The sequence below is a fragment of the Tasmannia lanceolata genome, unplaced genomic scaffold, assembly GCF_043159265.1.
Source record: "Tasmannia lanceolata isolate RefF3 unplaced genomic scaffold, GAP_Taslan_0.1 ptg000006l, whole genome shotgun sequence".
Taxonomy (NCBI): domain Eukaryota; kingdom Viridiplantae; phylum Streptophyta; class Magnoliopsida; order Canellales; family Winteraceae; genus Tasmannia; species Tasmannia lanceolata.
In genome coordinates, this window is record NW_027518683.1 from 6,656,600 (window position 1) to 6,675,207 (window position 18,608).

At 37.3% G+C, this 18,608-nt stretch overlaps 1 protein-coding gene and 1 long non-coding RNA gene across 5 annotated transcripts; both read right to left on the minus strand.

Annotated features, from left to right (window-relative positions):
• Nucleotides 1–5,225: 5,225 nt before the first annotated feature.
• LOC143878281 (VQ motif-containing protein 11-like) lies at nt 5,226–5,928 on the minus strand. Its single transcript, XM_077380582.1, has one exon. The coding sequence runs from the start codon at nt 5,875–5,877 to the stop codon at nt 5,326–5,328; it is 552 nt and encodes a 183-aa protein (XP_077236697.1). The 5' UTR covers nt 5,878–5,928; the 3' UTR covers nt 5,226–5,325.
• Nucleotides 5,929–8,181: 2,253 nt separating this feature from the next.
• Nucleotides 8,182–12,398, minus strand: LOC143878282 (uncharacterized). 4 transcript variants are annotated; one of them, XR_013250918.1, is made up of 4 exons: nt 11,390–11,664; nt 11,182–11,293; nt 9,340–9,418; nt 8,182–8,568 (listed from the first exon to the last, which is right to left on the minus strand). It is a non-coding gene; the product is annotated as an uncharacterized LOC143878282 (long non-coding RNA). The 4 variants fall into 4 exon arrangements; XR_013250920.1 differs by lacking the exons at nt 9,340–9,418; nt 11,390–11,664 and adding an exon at nt 12,333–12,398 and having other exon boundaries at nt 8,182–8,633; XR_013250921.1 differs by lacking the exon at nt 9,340–9,418.
• Nucleotides 12,399–18,608: the final 6,210 nt, after the last annotated feature.

The following is an 18,608-nucleotide window of genomic DNA, read 5'->3' on the forward strand; positions in this document are numbered from 1 at the left end:
TCCAGGTCAAACCCTCTTTTTTTACTTTCCCCTTGATAAAACATCATGGGGGTTGATATTTTCTCTCTCTGCCCTTTATATGTAAAGGGCGGCCACCATATAATTTCTCAGATAGATCAGTCTCATTGTATCATCCCCATATTTATCTTTGATGAGATACACTTTTCTAATAAAAATATCTATAGTCCATCTCCACTTTGCAGTGATCTGAAAGCCGAAAATTGTACTGACCGTGTGTAACCATCAAATAAGTGACTTAGAAAAAGATGGTACAGAACAACCATGGTCCGATAGGTGCAATTATTGGGCATTCATCAATCTTCATCGATCTATTGTAGGGCTCACAAGATGGATGGTCCAGATTAGCCTGCCCTTTTGATAAAAGAACTCCTATTTTGATGATCGTGATGGAGATTAACCCAACTTAGACTCAAAGGAAAAGAAAAAGAAGAAGCTCATCAAATTCTAAGTGACGGCAGCATTTTCTGTTTTGGGAAACAACTTTCGGTTACCCAAATTCTCTGGTTTTCCGGGAGAAAGTAAAAGCTTTCACATGCCTTTGACGACAAGTGAAGTCTTGTTTAGAGAGAGGTTTCCGTGAAAAGGAAAGTAACAACGTGAAAGCAACACAAAAACAGTCTTTCGCGAGAAGATTTTGATTTGGATTTCTCACATTTGCAGCCCATTTTGTGTTGTGATTTGGATCCGGATCAAATCCTTTGATTTTCAAATCAGCGACTGACAGTGAATAAAATCAGATTTCCAAATATGCTGTAGAAATAAGAAATTGAAAATCCACAGATCTGGCAGTTTACTTCACCCTCTTCGCTCCTCAACCTCTCCCCTCCACCAAGAAGTACCCCCTTCCCTCTCTCTCTCCCTCAACATGAACTGGCGGATCTATTCATTTTGTATTCAAAACTCAATTCCAAATCCAAATATAAACTATGAGGTATCCAAACGGGCCCTAAGGGAATTTCTCCACATACAAAGCCAATCCCCCCCCTCACACAAAGCAAACCAAATTTAAAACATTCCTACTTCATACATCGATGATAAGTCAAGCAATAAAACTGGGTACTTTAACCTTTTAATATTAAGAAGGAAGTGATATATTCACCCTCTCCTTCCCGGGGCTACCCCAATGGATGAAAAGAGGGCGAATATATCACTTCCCTATTAAAATTCAGACGCTTTTCTAATTGAGTTTGGTATTGCCCCCATATATCTTTTTTAACTGCCACGAGTTTTGTTGATAGATATTTGACTTGTTTTTTTTTTTTTTTCTAAAATAAAGGCTTGTTGAGAAAATCTGCCACAAGATGAGCACCAAGATTTACGTGGTTCGGCCAAGCCTACATCCACGGGCAAGAAACACGATATACCTTTATGAGAAAAACAATATACAAGGACTACAATGAATTTAACCCAAAACCAACAACCCGCAACCCTTTCCTTGCTTCTTTTGCCCAAGACCGTACAAGAGAGTAACCCGAAAGAAAACCCTAGAAAATAGAACCCAAGAAGAAAACCCACAAGAAGATACCAAGAAGAAACACACACACACTCTCTCTCTCCTTTGCATATGACCCACAAAGAAAGAGAAACCTACTTGCGGTAACAGTAAAGAGAGCACAAACCTTCTTTTTATACTGGGTTTCCTATAACCTAAGAAAGATATCTCTAATCTGCCTCTTGTCTTCCCACTCCCACCCAAGAAAACCCACGTGGGTGGGAAATAAGGCAATTTTCCCAACAGCCCCCTTGATCATGCCAAATTCTTTTTTAAAAAAAATGATTGTGCCAATATTGAGTATCTTGTGTTAACTTTTTAGTAAAGTGATCAGAGTACCTTCCCTGAGCCCTTTATTTATTTTTTTGCAAAATGAGCATAGTAGCCTTCCTAATAGCCTTTGAGAGCTGGTTAAACAATGTAAAACAGGGCTAATACACCCATTACCAAAGCATCATCATCGTGCGAATGTAAGTAGCCATTTAGGAATAATGTTAAAATAAGGGACCTAGCAATAGTTTATAGGTTTAAGTGGATATTATTGCATATAAGGTTTATAGGGACTTCCATGTAAATATAACAATAAGGCCATGTTTGGCAGCTAGGAATTTTTTTTGCATGATAAATTAGCGTCTCCAAGTGGTGAAAGAGCGGTAGAGCATGTGATACAAGGAGAGATTTGAGAGGGCTGATTGAGATGAGGGTGAGAAATGGCTAAAAATATCGGATTTTGAGGTTAGTTTTTTGTTTTCTGATTTTTAACCACTTCTCACCACTTGGTGACATTAGTTTCCTGTTTTTTGTTTCCTGATTTTTAGCCACTTTTCGCCACTTGGCAACAATAGTTTCCTGTTTCTTGTTTCCTGATTTTCAGCCACTTCTCGCCACTTGGTGACACTAGTTTTCTGTTATTTGTTTCCTGCCAAATCCCTCACCACTTGGAGACACCAGTTTAGCCTAAAAAAAATAAAAATTCATGGTAGCCAAACGTGCCCTAATTGAAAAACTATTAGATTAGTATAAGGTTTTTTGGTCAAAAAGGGAACTCTTCCCTCTCTATTCTTTAAAAATAGTCACTATTTCAACAACCATCAATCTGGTCCTATTATGCCTATCTCATCACTTAGTTAGGGTTCAAAATTATGTCTGACAAGTTTGATGTGCACAGTTTGTTAGAAACGGGCTTCTTCAGTTCAGTCCTATTTACTAGCCTGTTATGCTCTTGCATTTTCATTATATATACTTGGGAATACCGTTCAAACCCTTCTCAAATGCCTCAATTTATGAGTGAGGCATAAATGCTCAAGTTATGCCCAAGTTGGAAGTTCAAAAATTATAAACGATAGCTGAAAATATTAGGGATGCAACTTGGGTCGGGCTCAACTATCCGGATTTCCCTATTTTTAATGAGATAGAAAATGGAAACTACATCTTAATCTAAAGTATATTACATGATGTTCTCCTAAAAGTACCATTCACGTTTTCTTTAGATAGGGTTCCCCAGAATCCCCTCATTCTTTAACCAAATATTTTAAAAAAAATCTACATGGATTTGCTAGGGTTCATCGGAAAAGGCATTTCACGGCTGGTCTGTCGCATGTCTCTATTCACTAGGTGGGTGGTGGGTGGTTTGACATGCGACAGACCAGCCGCGAAATGCCTTTTGCGATGCTAGCAATTCCCTCGCTCTGTTTGGTTGCTTGTAGATGGCTGGGAGAATAGGAGAAAAATAAGTCAAAGAGAATTAGACAAGAATGGAAGAGAATGGAAGATGGGGAGAATTTTAGGAGGGAGATTTGCGAGTAGTGTTTGGTTGCGCGAGGAAATTAGCGGAAGATGTAGGGTGTCATCAAAATATAGGTGGAAGAGAGAGAAAAGTAACAAAGAGAAAGAGAGAAAAAGAGAAAAAGAATAAGAAAAGAATTTCTCATAATTCTCCCCAACAAATTTCTCCATTTTGGTGAAAAAATGGGAGAAGATTAGGGGGGTGGCATCTCCGCCACGTAGGCGCCACCTAGGATAAAAACCAATAATGATGTCTAGAAGTTGTCTAGCGGTCAAAGGTGTAAATGACAACCAAACATGCTTTGGGGAGATCTCATGCTTTTGAAACTCGTACAATCCCTCCCAAACAAGCAACCAAACTTATTATTAGTAAATTAGCTAATTTTCATGATAAATGAAGGCACATAAATAAGACTAACTATAAATGTTTTACATACAACCCAAAAACTATGGGGAGTGACATGTACATCTTAAATCGACAAAGGGGGAAGTCGATTTATCACTAGGGCTGCAACTCGAGCCAGGTAAAACCCGACCCGCATCGACCCGACCCGAAAATAGCCTGGGTCGGGTTCAAGTTTCATGGGTTTCGGGTCGAGCCGGGTTCAGCATTCAAAAGCCCGCATGAATCTCGGGTCGAGCCGGGTTTGAAGGGGCCCGACCCGACCCGACCCGAGTTACATAAGTTATAGTATGTACATTTTTTTCTATTGTTAGTTAAAAGTTAAAGGGATAATTACATTTACACCCCCTCTAGTTTCTGACACATCCACTTCCACCCCTATAGTTTAAAATGTGACAAATACACCCTTGTAGTTTCAGTTTGTTTAAGGCAGGCCCCCTCAGCTGAAGGTTCGTCCATAGATTGAAGGGTTAGGATGATCCGATGGAGCTGATTTTTTGGGCACACCCTAACTATGTCAGGACCCATCAAATGAACGCTTTGGATCATCCAAACAATGTGGGCCCACATTATTTGGATGATTTTTTGGTAGTGTTTGGATTCGGGTAGGGGCCCACATTATTTGGATGATCCAAAGCGTTCATTTGATGGGTCCTAACATGGATATGGTGTGCCCAAAAAATCAGCTCCATCGGATCATAGTAACCCTTCAATCTATGGACGAACCTTCAGCTAAGGGGGCAAACCTTAAACAAATTGAAACTACAGGGGTGCATTTGTCACGTTTTAAACTATAGGGGTGGAAATGGATGTGTCAGAAACTAGAGGGGGTGTAAATGTAATTATCCTAAAGTTAAAAGTGAAAACCCACGCAGCCACTGTTACTGTATGTGAGTGTAATTTCTGCTTCTATGAGTTGAGTTTATTCAAGTGTTTGATTCAGCATTGTTTGATTGTAATTACAACATTGTTTGATTACAGCATTGTTTGATTCAAGTATGATTTGAGTGTAATTACATCATTGTTTGATTCAAGTGTAATGTGAGTGTAATTTCTGCTTCTATGAGTTGAGTTGCCTTGCCAAACAAGAATTTTCCTTAAAAATTTGCGTCAACGTGAAAAAACCCGACCCGAACCGACCCGAGATTTATCATGGGTAGGGCCGGGTTTGGGAATCGTGGGTTTTCCGAAAAAAAACCCGACCCGAGATATTTCTCGGGTAGGGTTGGGTTCTCCAAAACCCGACCCGCCCGACCCGAGTTGCAGCCCTATTTATCACTGCCCAAAACTATATGTGAATATTATCACCATCTGATTAAGATTAACATGTTACAAGAAGTGGGCTCCAATTGATTTGACATTCAAGGAGGGGTCTATCTATCTGTCTATAAAACCAGAGGTAAAAAAGAATTAAAATGGATTGTTTGTTTGTTATTTTGGGTAAATGAAATTATGTTTTAATCTGTAGAAATTACTCCCCAAGCTTAAATGCTTGCATTGACAAAACACAAATTCCAATAAACATAGAAAGAAGCAAATGCAAGATAATATAAATCACAAAGTCCACAATAACATGAATAAATAAAAAATCCCCCAAAAGCCGTTCGAGCTAAAACCCTAAAACTCAAGAACTAGACTCTCCAGGAGAATGCAAAGGAAACAATGGTAAAAGCTCAGGCTTAGAACTTCTAGGTGTAGAAGGGTGCAAATAAAAACCCTTCTCAGAAATTGCTTTCTCTTCCTTCAAAACATCCCACGAAGAACACGAAGAAGAAGAAGAGGGAGGTGAAATAGGAGTTTTGGGGCTGAAAGAAAAAAAATCGAGAGGAGAAATAGGAGAAACCAACAAAGCCTCACCTTTTATATTCCTCTGTTGGATAGAACCCAGTTTTAAACCTAGCATTTTCATGGTTTGTCTCCTCTCTTGAAGCTTGAATGTCGATCTACGTGGACCCATATCGGCTGATACGGATTTTCCCACCAATCGTGCCGGAACCGTTACGGGGAGGAGTTTTCCGGAGGAGTCCTCGTTTGGTCCGGTTAGCTTTTGGACTAGGGCTCGGAATGTGGAAGGGTCCGCTTGGACGAATGTGGTCGAACATGTGTCCGAAGAAGAAGACTGTTTGGTAGCCATCACACGGAGAGAAAGGAAGCGAGGGAGAGGAAAAAAATGCATAAAATGTGGGGTTTTTATCTCTGTGTTTATTTGTTGCTTTTTGACGAGGGTGATAATATATTCGCACCCCTGCAGGATGATTCATACCCTTTTGTGTGAATAAAGTCTGACGTTTTTTATCCTTTTTATTTTTGACGCTTTTTGACGTCAATTCGCGCTACAGGGGTGCGAATCATTGTACAGGGGGTGCGAATTTATGGTAGAGTGGTGTCTGGAAATAAGAGGGGAGAGAGTGGACGGCTGAGATTTGCTGGATAAGAGGTTGGGATTTGCAGAGCTAAATGTCAGGGGCATTGAGACGTGAAACGAGGGAGGGACAGTGGCAGGGCTTCTGTGCTCTGTTTTTGCGTGAGGGGGCGTGGAAATATCATTTCAGAATTAAGGATTTGTTGTTTTATGAGGAAGGAGGGTGAGGTTGTTTAGCGTATGTTTTTGTGTCTTATTCTTTCGCCCTCGAGAGAGATGGGACTTGGGAGAGAAAAAAAAAAACAATGCGAGGGTGAGTGCGTAGGTATTAAGCCCTCTCTTATAGTCTTATCGGTTGAGATGTTGGGTGGACCCACTTGTTGAACAGATAGGAACCATCCATTTTCAGTTGGGGTCCTATCACCTCGTGGGTGGGCCCCAAAATTGTATCATTTTCCTCACTTTAAATGAAGGTTGTAAAATTCAATTGCCTTGACATATTATACTTGTTACTTAGGATGCTTTCAACCGAAGGCACTTGGATAAAGTAACGGATATGATATCAGCACAACCATGTGTTGTGGAGTAGCTTCTTTTTGGGAACTGGAATAAACTTTTCACAGCTCTTCAAATGCTAAAAGACAAGATGCGTCTGTGCATATAACAAAACATGTATTAGTATCATTTCCCAACTTTAAATGCAAAATTAAGCTAGTGCACCCAAGTCTGTATCCTATGGAGACTACACATTATAGAAATCCCTACGGGAGGGTTAGGAACATCCTATGGAGATGATATTAGGGTACAGCAATTTACATTGTGGCCCATCAGATGAACGGTCTTGATCATCCAAAGAGGTGGGCCCCACTATACCTTATACTGTACTATCTTTCTCCATGCAATGCATCCACACTACCTAGATTGGGAAGTCTACTATCATGATCATATACATTACCAATTGAAGAGAGGAATATTTTTTGGATCTAATAATAATGGGGTTTGCCTTTTTCGCTCAAAAGCAAATCAAAAGCGAGATGATGTGTGGAAGAAAATAATCTTTGATGTGGGGAATTACTCCTAGGTTCTTATTTCATAAGGAACATTTGATTCGAAGATACCTAGCGAAACGTTCTTAACTCCAGATATTATCAGGTCACTAACCCATGCACTTGGAGACAAAGTGGACCACGTTCGTTTCCCACATAAACCATGGGATTAGTGTAGTGGGATTGGAAGAATGACCTTGAAGGATAATGCCCTGTTCATTTAAGATTATGTCAACCGATTGTGAGTGCAGAACCTATTATTAGATTCAAATTCTGTTTAAATTTGAGTCCAATAATCGGTTCAGCACACACAATCGGTTTTCATAATCTAAAACGAACAGGGCCTAAGGCAACAGATAACACTCAATTATCTTGCTTGTATTTGTTCTAAGAGGAATGCTAGGGACAAGCGGGGAACTAGCCGCTTTTGTTACACTTGTTACTTAAACATACAAAACATAAACCAAAATGAGAAATTCGCTCCCTCATTTTTTTTTTCTTCGCGCTTCACTCTTCAACCCGTCAAAAAGGTAATATACCTCTCACTCAATCCGTCCTCCCCATTTTCCCATGTTGAAATGACTGGAAAGGTAGAAATTTAGAACCCACTTCCTAAACTATCCAAAATACAAAAATCTGAAGAACAGTTATCCTCCATTTTAGATGAGTGCAGAGGGGATGGCAGAATTCATGGAAACTGTAGAAATCAGAATGTTTTGGATAAAAAAATATTTTCAAAGGAAATTCTTGTTTCCTCTGTTTGTATTGCAAGAAAAACATTTCTGATGGAGTATTTTTTCTCTGGAAAACGTTTTCATTCCACAATTTATAGGGAAATAATATTATCATGGTTGATTTACGGAAATATCATCATAAATCGAAGGTTACAATAATAAAAATTGAATAGGGATGGTTCTAGTTATTTTGTTTTCACGCGGATGCAAAAAGTAGGCCGTTTTACAATTTTTTTTCATTCTATTATTTTCCATAAAATTCCAGCAATCCAAACAGGGTCCAAGCATCAAAGTTGCCAAATGAAATTGTATTTTGTTATAATTAAGGGAAGAAAGAATAACAAAGTACCCTTATTTTTATTGAAGCTTTTGCAAAGACTAGTAAAAAGTGCACGTGCGACAAAGATACAAATAATAGAATGGCCTGAATAAGTAAAGTGAATATCAATATGGAAAAATACAAGAGCACTTTATACAGTGTCAACTTTCACTGCTCAATATGCATTATAAAACAAGGCTCACTTTTCATGGAATTGACTTGATTGATATGATTCTAGGGATCCTTCAGCTTTGTTTCTAGGTTAAAGGAAAGAGGATGTTGGCCTCAACAAATGTTCAAAGATCGCCACGATTTCACAAATGTGCTCAAATGCATCTATGGTGCCTCATCTACTACTGGCTGTGATGATCAGCTGTATACACTCCATGACTTTGGTCTTTCAGGGCTGAAGCCATTCATAATTCGTATCAGTTATTCTTGCAAAACAGAAATTTTCTCAAAAAACCTTTGCTGCAAAACATCAGACCCAGGAAGAATTTGGTTATTCATAGTGAACATGCATGAAAAATCTAATTCATATCAATTACCGTTCAAAAAAAACAAAAATCATATCAATCAAGTCACTTTTAGAAAAAAATTCAACTCGCACATATATTAGCAGTGTGTCCAAATACTTCCAATGGATCTCAAAGACTTTGCAGATGAACCATCCTCATGGAACTTGCATTTCTCCAAATAGCTACGATAATGTTAAGCAAGAACAGCTAAGAAACTAAAAAATTAAAGAAAGTTCAGAAAACTGATTTGTATGTACTTTGCGGTTCATCTCAGTTCTTGGCATATCCTTCGATCACTGAATATTTTTTTCCTTTCTTTCGAATCTATTTTGTACGAAATAACTCTAATAACTAATGACACACTGGATTACAACTTGCATTCCTCCAAATAGCTAAGAGAATGTTAAGCAAGAACAGCTAAGAAACTAACAAAATGATAAAAAGTTCAGAAAATTGATTTGTATGTACTTTGCTGTTCATCTCAGTTCTTGGCATAGCCTTCGTTCACTGAATAATTTTTTCCTTTCTTTGGAATCTATATTGTATGAAATAACTGTAATAACTAATGACATACTGGATTACCGTACAGACCACAAATACATGACTGAAAAAAGAAAAGAGATGCAGAAATATATGAATGGGAATAAGATAAAGTTAACCATGGGAAGTGTTGGGGATGGTGAGGCCACCAAACATATTCATCAACAAATCCAAATCCCATATTGTTGCTGGGTAAACCTGTTACCGAAACAAAAATAGAAGATAGTCTGGAATTTAAATGGAAAACAATACAAAAATTTGAATATAACCCAATTTTAACAACCTGTGCCACTGCTAATCTGACGAAGAAAGACCAAGAAGTATAAAAAGATTATGGCGAAAGCATGCGTAGCAAATGAAGAAAAGTGTGCCAAAATGCAAGAAACAGTAGAAAGATCATCTACAACTGCTGCTTTGGGGTTATTTCCTATTATCCCAGCCACTGCTGGTTTCATCCAGTCTAATCTTATAGTATTGCTTAGGAAGAATCCTTTAGAAATTAACTTCCTAATGAAGCACATTCTTGTATGCCAACTGCCCATTTCTCCATTTCTCAAGTCAAATCCAATCTTATAACTTCACCATTACAAAGAAAATAGAAATTCTAAACCCAAGAAGAAAAGAATGAAAGGTAATTTATTCACAGATTTTACATGAAAAAGGAGCTTTTCTTGAAAATGACCAGTAGCCCCCTTCACACCCTTGAAATACAGAAAAGAGATGAAATAAAGTTTGTTCGAATCCTCCAAATCCAATGCTTTAATAGTATTACGCATCTACCCAAGGACTTCACCTTACAAAGACCAGATCTTATGCAAGGGAAAATATGTAGGTGAAAGGAAGACCGACTCAAGAAAATAGCAGTTTCAAATGAAGCAAAAGAAAGACACGATTCTAATGGTAAAAAGGAAGAAAGCCTAGGATATTAAGAGGAAAATAGGGAGCTTTGCTGAAGTACACGAAGATCTTAAATGTAAAAAAATAGCCATGTCTTCAAAAAAGATCATCCAGAACAGAGCAAAGATCAAATGGAAAAAGGTAAATGACGTATGAAAACATGCATCTAAGAATAGCTACTCATAGAACCATAGTCACTGAAGAATCAACTTCAAATATACAATTCACTTAAACTATACCACTCACCTCGGGAATGAAAGAAGCAAAATCTGAATAGGAAAACTGTATATTTAAGTTACTTCAATTGTGTCCATGTCAATTTATAGACAAACATATACAAGTTGAATAAGGATCAAGGATAGAAAAGGAAGAATGTATCAAATCAAGTTCTCTGACCTGATGCCGAAAACTAAAAAAGGTCCAGTAAACTGTAGTGGGAGATGTACTCATTGTGAAATTAAAGATATCTTCATCTAAAAAGTTAAAAAATGAAAATCAAGAAGCCCCTCTAAACAAAAAGAGTTACAAAGAGGGGATCTTCTTTGCAACAACCTACTTCTATATGCATCTCCTACCAAGCTATGAAGCCTCCCATTGAACCTAATTGTATGTGACACATTTTTTTGATCAATTCAACAGTTCACATCTTAAAAGTTGTTGTAAATTTCTTTGCTTTGAGCATAGATCTATATATTCATTTGACTGGACTATCATTCGAGCCTTTTCCCTATAAATGTCGAAATAATTGATAGCATTCCATTACATGTTGGGCCACTTGTTCAATGATCCAAACTATTTATCTGCATAGCAAGACCTTGCAAATACATGATTCAGATAATTGAACATGTGGGGCCACTTGTACCTATGCTCACGCACCATATAACAACTCCTAAATGAATTACCCAATACTCTGCATAATGAAAAAAGAAACACAGGAAGGAGAATACACAATGTAACATTAGAGACGTTCAGTTCCAACTGCTATTAAGAAAGCATTTCTTTTCATTCACTCTAAGTTAGCAAGATATAACAAACAACAACAACTGGAAGAGATCAGGGCATACCTCATCCCCAGAATTCCAAACAGAATTTTCTAAAGTGCATCTCCAAAGGAATTTATTTCTAACAGTTATGCCTTTCTCTTCAACCATCACTTTTGCCGCCTCACCAAATGGCCTGTCAAAAGCATCAACCACAAGAACATCGTTCTCAATTGAGCTTCAATCCCAAATATAAAGCATACAGGCTTAAACTTTCAAAGCAACAATTTACATCTCGTGTTGAGAGGATTGAGGGTTGGGAGAGACCCACTTGCTGACCATGGGCCACCCCTTCTAATGTATTTATGGCTTCTCTTTTGGTGCGGCCCCGGGAAGAAAAAGGGACAGAGATATAATTACTCAATAAAAATTGGGCAGTGATAAATCGACCCCCAAATATCTTAAATCGACCCCGTATGTGTCTTTCTCTCTCCTCTGGTTGGAGAGAGAAAGAGGAGAGAGGTAGACACAAAGGGGTCGATTTATCACTCCCCTGAAAATGTGAGAAAAATGATAATTCAGCCTCATTTCTTGTTGTCATTTCCTGAAAATGAAGAATTAGTCGAACAAAAGGTGTAACGGAACAAATTTGGTTTAGGAAAGAGTGCTGCTACAGAGACAGGCTTCCTAACCAAGAGTGGAACGGAACAAATCCCAATATGCCACATGGCATATGAAGAGATAGTTTTGCTATTTTGAGAAAAAAGCAAAACAAAGACGAAGTTAGTGTTAACGTGTAAAGACGCTACTTCGTCCGTTCAATTCTCGGTTTCCAACTCCGTTACCATATCTTTATTCTTTAGGAAACCTTAACCAACGAAAATGGTGATTCTTTTTGTAGACATGGCGCATTGTGACAGTTGGTTTCTCCCATCACTGCGAGCATCTGATGCCCTATCATTTCCTTTTTAAACAGTATAGTGGGGCCCACTTTTAGGATGATCCAAGCCGTTCATTTGTTTGGCCACAACATAAACAGGTTGTACATCATAAATCGTTTCCATAGGGTGATCCTGACCATTCGATCTTTAGGTGCCAACACCATTATAGAAACTTCTATAGATCGGAGTGTTAATTAGAATCATCCTACGGAGACGAACAACAAATGAACGGTTTGGATCACCCTATGAAGTGGGCCCCACTATACTTTGTAAAAGTACTGATACCAAGCTTACTCAAGTGCGCCTTGAGGACTATGCGATTCACCCTGTTGTCATCAACAATTAGGGCATTTAACGTGTTCCTTGAGGCGGAACTAGAAGAGGAGGCGCCTAGATCAAGCACACCATCATCAACAACAACACCCTTCAGCTTCATGGAGCTAGAAGATCCCGAATTGAGCGGCATTTTCAAGAATAAATTGGTATCCCTCCTCTTCTGCATATATGTATAACGAAAATGTCAATTTTTTCTAAAAAAAATAATCCAACATTTACTGGTTTTGAAATTTTTTAGAAAACATAGGTCATGTTTGACAACCATGAAAGATTAATCATGGCTCCAAGTGTGTGAGAGGGGCGAAAAGGAGGGAGAGGGAGAGACTTGAGTAGGAATGGAAAGAGAGCATCAGCAAACCCCTAAAAATAGCAAAAAATATTACCTACTCAAAATTGATATTTTGTTATCCTGGATTTTTAGGAGCTTTTTATCTCTATATCTCTCTATCTATTTAAGGACTATTTAGGTGCTGGGAAAAAGTTCTCCACTAAAAATTTGCGGAAAAGTGAGCCACATCATGAATGAAGACAAAATCTGCTGAAAAGTGAGCCGGTGGGGCTGCTCTCACATGCAACAGGCCATCCGTGAAATGCCTTCTGCGATGGAAGCTAGCAAATCAACACACACACACACACATATATATATATATATATATAGAGGAAAAGGATTGTACACTCGACCGTACCTAAAGTTAGGTACGGTAGAGTGCCAAATCACATGGGTCCCCCATTTTTGGTGGGCATCTAAACCATTCATTTGCAAGGCCCCATCATAGATAGGGTGCATACCAAAAATCAGCACCATTGAATCATCCTAACCCCTCCAAAACTGGAGGCCAAAATGGGCAGATTTGTGGACAAACACTGTCTGTCCATTTTGGCCTCCACAAATGGATGGGTTAGGATGATCCTATGGAGCTGATTTTTGGTATGCACCCTATCTATGATGGGGCCTTGCAAATGAATGGTTTAGATGCCCACCAAAAATGGGGGACCCATGTGATTTGGCACTCTACCGTACCTAACTTTAGGTACGGTCGAGCGTACAATCTTATTCCTCATATATATATATATATATACATATATATATATATATATATATATATATATATATAGAGAGAGAGAGAGAGAGAGAGAGATGTTGATGTATCTTACATAATACGCACCTAAATATATTACCATTAATTAAGCTATACTCCATACATTTCTTAACATTAATAAAGCCATTCTCCATAGATATCTTAATAATAATAAAACTATACTCTATACAGAGGTATCAAAGAGAGATATGGATGAGTTAATAAGTATCAAACAAGAGCTAATTAAGATGCAGCATAGGGGTGGAAATATTATCTCATTTTTTATCTATAATAGAAAGGCGAAAGTAAGAAAAAACTAAGTTTCAGTCACTCATGAACTGGGAAGAAACTAATTAAGAGGGAGGGAGAAGACGCTTACCAAGCAAAGGATTGAAATGGAAGGTCTACGGCGATGATGCGGATGGAACTGAAATGAGTTTAAATAGGTATTTAGGAAACGCTCTTACCCGACTCATCATCTTCTTTTTCTACATCTGGCAAAGCATGCGGAGAAGGGAGGCAAAAATAGACGAAAAGAACTTTAAAGATACGCGATCAATCTCTTAGCCTTAATGGCGTGAGCTTGCAGATTTTCAGAGAAGTTTTCTAGAACCGAAATGGCACATGACCTAAGGCCCAAATATGAAGAGCGCGTGGCATAATCAGTTCTGAATCAAAATCTCACGAATATCGGTACATAGGTACCATCCAAATCTAGATTTTGATTTTTTTCGGCCGAAATATCTCCATCTTTCACTATAGGAATACATTCATTGGTGATGAACAAAAGTAGTCACAAAAAGGACGATAATCAGTAGAGATATACATTTAGCGACAGAAAAATATTTTTCGAAATATCTAGCGCGACTAAATGTTTTTGACGACGATTACAAAACCGTTTGGTCCGTTTCCAATTATTGCATAATCCTTTGATTATGAATACCACCAGAATTTTTTAACTATCGTTAATGAATTACAAATAGCTAGCAATGAAACAATAGTGACCTTTTTTCCCCTTTGCAATAAGTTGTTTGTCTTGTATTTGTTTAGACACATATTTTTTGGGGGATTTGGTAGCATCCATCGCAGAAGGCATTTCGCGGATGGCCTGTCACATGTGAGAGCACCCACCTCATGAATGAAGACAAAATCTGCTGAAAAGTGAGCCCATGTGGTGTTCTCACATGCAACAGGCCATCCGCGAAATGCCTTCTGCAATGGACGCTAGCAAATCCCTTTTTTTTAATGGTATTGTTTCGACAAATATTATCACATAAAATCTAAAATTTTCAAATCTTACAAGTCACATTGTAGAGACCTTCCATTATTTAAGATTAATGAGGCAAACATTTTTTTTCTAATTAACTATTGATATTCACACTGCCTTCTCTCCCTTATATTAAAATTCTTTTAGTTTACATTAACTACTAATAAAGAGATTTAGGGGTCGAACAAACATACAAGAAAATGGAACTATATATGTGTCTCAAAGCTAGGTTAATGACTATGTGCAATTTAAGGAATAGATTATATTAGCAACATGCAGCTTGGAGGAGACATTTTATGGAAAACAGGTATCAATAAGGTAAGAAATTCGAAATGTAGTGGGTGAGAGACTTGGGAATGATGGAGATGATCAAATTTCTAAGTAATTTTTACTTAAATTTATCCTCTGTATCTAAAATATATTCCATCTAATTAGTGAAGATCATTATTTAGTCAAGAAAAAAAAATTTGAAAAAGATTTCCAATAGAGTCCCTAAATACTACTTATGTTAGCATATATTAGACACTAAACTTTTATGAAAAAATTAAACACAAGGTAACTCTAAAAGCAAGATGGTTTTTGCCAAAAAAAATTAAAAAACCTTATATTGTAAGTAATATAGCGTAACTTTAGCGGCCTTTGCTTGAAAATATTGAAATGAGTTATATATTTGTATGATTTTGTAAATGATATTGTTCTTTTAAAAATTTTGAAACAACATGTATTTAAAATGAGATTTTGCAACATTGGGTATAATTAAATTTCATGAGGTCGGCATTTATGTAATGTTGCTCGTGCTTGGCTCATGATGGTTGGTGTGTCATGTGCTCCTGCCAATGGAAAGTGGTGCGTTCTCCCTCATATGTCAATGGAGGTAAAATAATTGACCCTGGCGACTTGTATTTGAGATCAACTGCGAGCAAAAGCAGTTCTATTACAGTCGCCTAGCACATGAGCATTATTTTGTTATTATGCATGTTCTGATGCGCACAAGTAGTGCTTTGATATGTTCTGATTCTGATTTTACATTGCAAACTCTGTTACATACCTAGTAAGTTCTGAGTTTCCGAATATGATTTTCTATTATGCATATGTTTTCAGCGTGCCTAGACTCAGTTATAGTTGAGCTATATTACCTATCGTCTTTTGAGCTCATTCATGGTTTCTTATTATTTTTTAGATCTCAAGTTTGATTTTGCATACGATCAGGGGAGAGACTACCACGTTGGGGAGTTTTAGCTGTGGACTTTTTGTCATTTAGGGATGTGAGTATGTTTGTTGTAGGAAAATTGATGTAGTATGAACAGTTTTGAGGATTGCCGATAAGAATTTTCGTAGTTGTTTATATAAAAAGTTGTAAAAGTTTTAGCTGCTCTGAAGACTACCCAGGTGATGACAAAGCATCCCTTTGGAATCTCTATACCGGCTTATGTTTGCTCGTGAGACTAGGTTTACTGTGTTCTTAGTCATGGTTACTAGCGTAAGGTAGGGTAGCCTTCTCATTTTGGTGTTTGTGCATGTCCTTCCAGAAAATTCAAATTTGTATGAAATGAAACATACAAAATAAATTTCGTATGTCTCAGACAGGATTCGTACATTCAAAATTTGTTGAGAATTTTGCACAATTTTACGGAATTTTTGAGATCCTAGCTCTAATAGTGTGATTAAGAGTTATTTAATGCGTAATTATTATTTAATTATCTACTGGATCTCTTGAACTTCAAATTACATTGATCTTCATTGGGGATTCTTGAGAATTATGGAAGAATTCTCCACAATTCTCAATATCGAGCATTGGATCTCATTGAAATCTGAGATTAGAACACAGATCTAGATGAAAGCATAAGAACCTAATCTAGATATACCTAAATTGGGGGAACCTTGAGAATTATGGATGGAAACCCTAATTTCTTTGGTTTTCCCCTAGATTTAGGTTAATCAAAGCTGAGGAATTTAAAAGAACAGCAAAAGAAGAACCTTAATCAGAAAAGCATATCTTCACACTTCATTTCAAATTTTCAATACGACTTGTATATCGCAAACAACCCCAATACGGTTGTCCATAAAAAGGGGTGAATTTATCAGCTCCCTTTAAGTATCTATAAAACCAAAAGTATAAATATCACTCCGTTAAACTAAAATAAAAATAAAAATGTATAGTTTATTATTTTGGAAATTTAATTTGTGTTTTAATATGTAGAAATTTAAACATAGAAGCAAAGGCAAGAAAATATAAATCACAAAGTCTACAATAACATAAAAAAAAAAGTCCCCAAAAAACTCCTCGAGCTAAAAGCCCAAAAAAATCAAGAACTAGACTCCCTAGGAGAATGCAAAGGAAACAATGGCAGAAGCTCATGCTCAGAACTTCTAGGTGTGCTCAGAGGAGAAGGGTGCAAATAAAAACCCTTCTCAGCAATCTCTTTCTCTTCAAAACATCCCCTGAAGAACAAAAAGAAGGAGGAGGAGAAGGAAAAATGGGCGTTTTGGTGCTGAAAGACAAGAATTCGAGAGGAGAAATAGGAGAAACCAACAAAGGCTCGCCTTCTATATTCCTCAGTAAGATAGAACCCAGCTTTAAATCCAGCATTTTCATGCTCCGTATAGTCCCGTGTTTTTTTCAAAAAAGTACTGTACGGATACATCATAGGATGATCCAAACCGTCCTTTGATAGACCACAACCTAAATAGGTTGTGCCCAAAAAGTCCTTTCCATAGGATGATCTTAACCCCCAAAAAATCATTTCCATAAGATCATCCTATGGAAATGATTTTTTGGGCACAACCTATTTACGTTGTGGTCTATCAAATGGACGGTTTGGATCATCCTGTGGTGTAAGCCGTATGGTGCTTTATAAAAAAATATGGGACTACACCGTATGAAAACTCATTTTTCTTAAGGGGTGGAAATGTAATTTCAGAATTCTTATTTGAAGGATTTGTTGTTTTGCGAGGAAGGAGGGTGAGGTTGTTTAGCTTATGTCCCTGTGTCTTATTCTTTCGCCGTTGAGAGAGACGACAGAGACAAGAAATGGGAGGGTTGGTTGGTTGGTAAATCAAGGAATTATAAGGTCGTTGCTTTTGTCAAGTCCTCTCTCATTCGATAAACTTTAAATGCAAAATTAAGCTAATGCCCTATGTCACTATTTGTGTGAAACAACCAGTTACTCCAAAAGCTTAAAACGGTTAGAGAAGGTGTTATTTAGTCTTTTATACTTTAACACTCCACTCACTTCTGGCCCCTCTTTGTTTAGGTTGGCCTATACGCGGCACATGTGGTCCTCTCTTTTGCGTTGGCCATTACATGTGGATTTTTGCTGTAGGGGAGGTTTGAAGTTTGAACTCATGACCTTTACTCTGACACCATGTGAAGCTACCAGTAACTAGTAACTGGTTGTTTCACCGTTTGCACCTAGGCTGTGTTTAGATTGTTGAAATTGGGAATCATAGTCAGCACCCTTTTTGAATTATCCAGCAAACGAAAATAAAAATAATAATTCAAAAATTCAATAATTTTTTTTATCCACTCAATTGCCTAAAGTGGATAATATTATTATTATAGTACATCATTTTTATTTATTATTATTAATAATATTAATATTTATTTTTAGTAATGACACACTATCTTTTGTTTCTAAAAGAAAGGTGAATTTTCTTTGTAGGTATAGGTCTGGTTTTAGGGTTTGGAAAATTCATTCAAGTAAGAAAGAGAATAAAGATTAAATGTTGCAATAAAATGTTCAAATTTGCCGAATAAATGGATACGGAAAATATCTGAATTCGAACAATATTTGCCGGAATCGAATTCGGTAATAGATATTAAATATCCGTCAAATTCGACTCTGAATCCGAATTCGGATAGTCTATACTGTAATCGAATTCGGATAT